This window comes from Arachis ipaensis, chromosome B07 (assembly GCF_000816755.2).
Source record: "Arachis ipaensis cultivar K30076 chromosome B07, Araip1.1, whole genome shotgun sequence".
Classification (NCBI taxonomy): domain Eukaryota; kingdom Viridiplantae; phylum Streptophyta; class Magnoliopsida; order Fabales; family Fabaceae; genus Arachis; species Arachis ipaensis.
Window position 1 is genome coordinate 9865776 of NC_029791.2, and position 4262 is coordinate 9870037.

A 4262-nucleotide genomic window follows, 5' to 3' on the forward strand; every position below is an offset into this window, starting at 1 on the left:
CTCAGAGCCGTCAAAAGAGCTATGATGACCGAAGACGGAAGCCTTTAGAATTTGAAGAAGGAGAACACGTCTTCCTGAAGGTTACTTCGACCACTGGAATAGGGAGGTCCATCAAAACCAAGAAGTTAAATCCCCGTTACATTGGGCCGTTTGAAATCCTGAAGAGAATTGGACCAGTGGCGTATAGGATCGCGTTACCACCATATCTTTCGAACCTGCATGACGTGTTCCACGTATCGCAGCTTCCTAAATACACTTTTGATTCTAGTCATGTCCTAGAGCCGGAATCAGTCCAAGTCAGAGAAGATCTGACGCTCCCAATAACTCCGGTTAGGATTGATGATACCATCATCAAGCGTCTACGCGGAAAGGAGGTTTTCTTGGTGAAAGTAGCTTGGAGTCGGGCTGGTATTGAAGAACATACCTCGGAGCCTGAATCAGAGATGCGGAAGAACTACCCACACCTCTTTTCAGGTAACTCACTCTGAATTTTGAGGACAAAATTCCTAATTAGGTGGGTAGGATGTAAACCTCGCTAAAATCGGTAAATAATTAGTTAATAAATTAAATTTTTATTTGGAAAGCTAAAAATACAAAACTAATATCAAAATGGGATAGAGCTTGTCGAAATGAGAATTTTGATACCAATTTCGAAAATTTGGCCCAAAATCGGACCGAAAGGACTGAATCGGTTGGACCGGGGTCCAAACCGAACCCGTGGGTCCAACCGGACCCATAATTAAAAAGCTTCTTCTTCATCATTTTTCACCATCGTTGCAAACATATTGGGAGGAGAAGGAGCTTCCCTAACCCTCACCTTTCCTTCTCACTACCATAACTCCTCCGTCTGGGCTCCGATCGCCGCACCGTTCGCAGCCACGCACTCAGCGCGCCAAGCTCTACCTTTCTATCTGAACAATTTCACTGGTAAGCCTCCTATTAGGTTCAGAATCTCTATCCCTCTTTCTTTAGTAAACTTGAAAACCTATGGTGAATCTTGTCCAATTTTTGTGTTCTAGGTTCAAGTTAGCTTCTGGAACTTCTGGGCTCAAGTTATTGAGCATATGGGTATGGTAAGAACATCCTAACCCTAGCTCAATCTTGTATTTGTAATGGAAAACTGAATTGGAACATACATATATATATATGTATTAGGTATATATATGTATTAGGTGTAGGTTAAGTGGGTGTTTATGCATTGGAATTGAATTGGGATTACTTGGAGGTTTGTTGGAATAATATTCAATAAAATTATTAGAGATTATTCTACAAAAAATTCAAGGTTGAAATCATTTGATATTTTTGTATTTAATATAATCAAAAGATATCATATTTTAAAAAATATGTTTGTATTAAAAGAAAATATTTTAATTTGGATTTCAAAGTATCATTATTTACCTTACTTGTTTCTAACGAAAAAAGTATATTAATATGTTGGTATCATGGTCCACATGTACAAAGCTAAGTTAATAATAATAAATGTTGACATATAGTAAAAATAAAATGGATCGGACAGAGAAAAATGTTGGGATTGATCTGTGTATTAATTTTTCTTGGGGAGTAAAATGTCTGCTTTTAAAATTTTTAGAGAGTGATTTGGATAATTACTCTACCAGAAAATAAACTGAAGACTTATTTATTTATCTACCAGAATAAAACCTTAAGTATTGTGTTGTNNAGTAGAGAAAGAAAAAGAGAAGGAGAAAGGATCATCAGGAACCACTAAAACCCCTGCCGATTTCCTCAAATCCATTCGCGGCCGCCCCGTTGTCGTTAAGCTCAATTCCGGCGTTGATTATCGTGGTTCGTAATCTCAATTTCATTTTCTTTATATTATAACGCTAACTGCAATTTCCTTAGAAATTCGCTTTCTATTAGTTAAAAATTCCACGTTGAATACACGGTTGAGTTCTTTTTGTTAACGTGACAATACATCGAAAATGTATCTGTAAAATTTATTTACATTGATTAATTTGCCATGAAGGTCCTAGCTAGATTCCAGGAAACAGTGTAATTATCATGTGGAAATTAGTTACCTCTTTCCTCTTGTGGTTTGTTTGTGGTATCTCTTAGTGTGTATACTTGCATAGTTTCATCTTTAGGCTTGGATGTTTAGTTAGATAAAGCTATGGTGGAGTTAGTTTATTATTGAGCTGGATTTGTTAGTTAGGCGGTTATTTGGTCAACATGTGTATAACTCGAGGTTATAGTTTCATTAATAAAGTGAACCAATTGATTCATTTCGCACTCGCTCTTTGTGAAATGAACTCTGTCTATTGTGGAATCCATGGCCCTTGGCTCCTTGAACTTTATAAGTATAATTTAAGAGCATAATCGTAAAGGAATATCAACTGATCATGGTACTCACTCTGTACAATTGTTATTAGTCACCGTGAAAAATTTGGTACGTCTTTGAATCAACACATCTAAATACGTTTAGAGCAATCCAAAGATGCACCGGATTTACAGTGACAAATAGAAAGGAATGTTGGGAGTCTTCACAACACATGGAAAATGAGTTTTCCCAAGACACAGAATCGTATGTGGATCACTAGTAATTGAAACTCATGTTGATAGGACAAATGGAAGTTGTTTTTCATCTGGTGGAGATTCATGTGTTGGTTTCTAGGCCGAGCTTATATTAGATTCCTGGGTAGTGGGTAGCATATGAGCACTCAGCATAAACAAGGTAGTACCTGCTTGTCGATATAGATATTAGATATATCTAATACTAAGAGTCTCTTTTGATGTAGACTATATGTTGGTTTACATTATTTATGAACAATTGGTTCAAGTCATTGAATTTCTCCCCCACAAATTTTACATTTTTACTCTATGAAGATTAATACTTGAAGATCGTACAACAACATCCCACTAGGTGGGTTCGGCTATATGGATCAAACCACACCATTGCACTCTATTATATATCGTGTTTACAATGAGATTGCTTACACGTAGAATACTTGAAAGATCATAGTTTGCAATATTTACAAAATTCCCAATGTTAGATTAGAGCAGTTGAATGTTACTATCATGATTCATGAATTTATTCTATGCTTGTGTACGGAGACGAATTAAATTGACTCGTTGTGGTTACTTTTGCAGGTATCCTAGCTTGTCTAGATGGCTATATGAATATTGCAATGGAACAGACAGAGGAGTATGTCAATGGCCAACTGAAGAACAAATATGGCGACGCCTTCATTCGAGGGAATAATGGTATGCTTGAAGTATGATGTTATTGAATTATAATTGTCCATAATATGATTGATATATGATTGTAAAAATAATTGAAATTGCTGGGAATTTTCCCTGATGCAGTTCTGTACATTAGTACTTCAAAGAGGACTCTAGCAGAAGGAGCTTAGCAAGAGCAGCAGGATTCCAGAACGTTTTGATTTTGGAATACACTTTCTTTGTTCAGTTATAGTTTTTCAGCAGAACTATATAAAAGTATGGATTTTAACTTATGTTCAAATCATGATTTAATATTAAAGATCATGTTTAAATGTAATTCAATGCAATATTTCCAAATATGTTGAAAGATGTTGAAGCTTAGTTTGCAATTTCTTTATCAACGTTTCTTCAAAATTGGAATTCGAAAATGGTATATGACCCTTTTTTTGGGGGAGGGAATGGTAATGTCTAATACGACCTTTAAAATTTGAATTTTATTTATTGCAAGTACATGTAAAATAATATGATAAAGAAGAGTTCTGTTCAGATTTTTTAATTTGCAAAATTATGATCAAGAACAAGTCGTATTAAAATAAAATGAAAGGGTAAAGCACAAGAGTTGAGCGATTGGTAGGTATCAGGTACAATTGACCGCATTTATTTATTGTCAACAAAAACTGAGATTCAATAAATGTTTCTTTCAAATACGTTTTACTTTTCATATCATGATTACTGAAAGACCATCATGAACTATGATGTAATAGAAAAAGAGCAAGTGAGAAGCAGAAAGAATCAATAACCGTGGTGAGAAGTGAGGAACATCTTATAGAACTAGTCAAAGTAGCTGTGTAAAGCAAGGGTCACAAGTGAATGGAAAAATTATCTTAATATAAATATGGAATTAGCTTTAGCTATTCTGTGATTTAAATGTATATTTTAAAAAGATAATAATAAAAATATTTTAAGTTTCAATACATTCAATGTGTTGAAAATATAAAAAAAAAATTATAAAACTTTTAATAAAATAATTTTTATGATATTTTTAAAATGTCTTTACATATATACGTTAAATAATTTAATATATA

The 4262-nt window shown here is 34.2% G+C and overlaps 1 protein-coding gene and 1 long non-coding RNA gene across 2 annotated transcripts; both read left to right on the top strand.

The window, feature by feature from the left end:
- LOC110264851 lies at positions 798–1234 on the top strand. Its single transcript, XR_002351115.1, has 3 exons — positions 798–927; positions 1020–1073; positions 1173–1234. It is a non-coding gene; the product is annotated as an uncharacterized LOC110264851 (long non-coding RNA).
- Positions 1679–3605, top strand: LOC107609795 (sm-like protein LSM6A; the record flags this gene model as incomplete). Its single annotated transcript, XM_016311823.2, is given in 3 exon segments — positions 1679–1803; positions 3106–3219; positions 3322–3605. Coding segments are annotated over 3 exon segments (286 nt in total), but the record flags the coding sequence as incomplete, so codon positions are not given.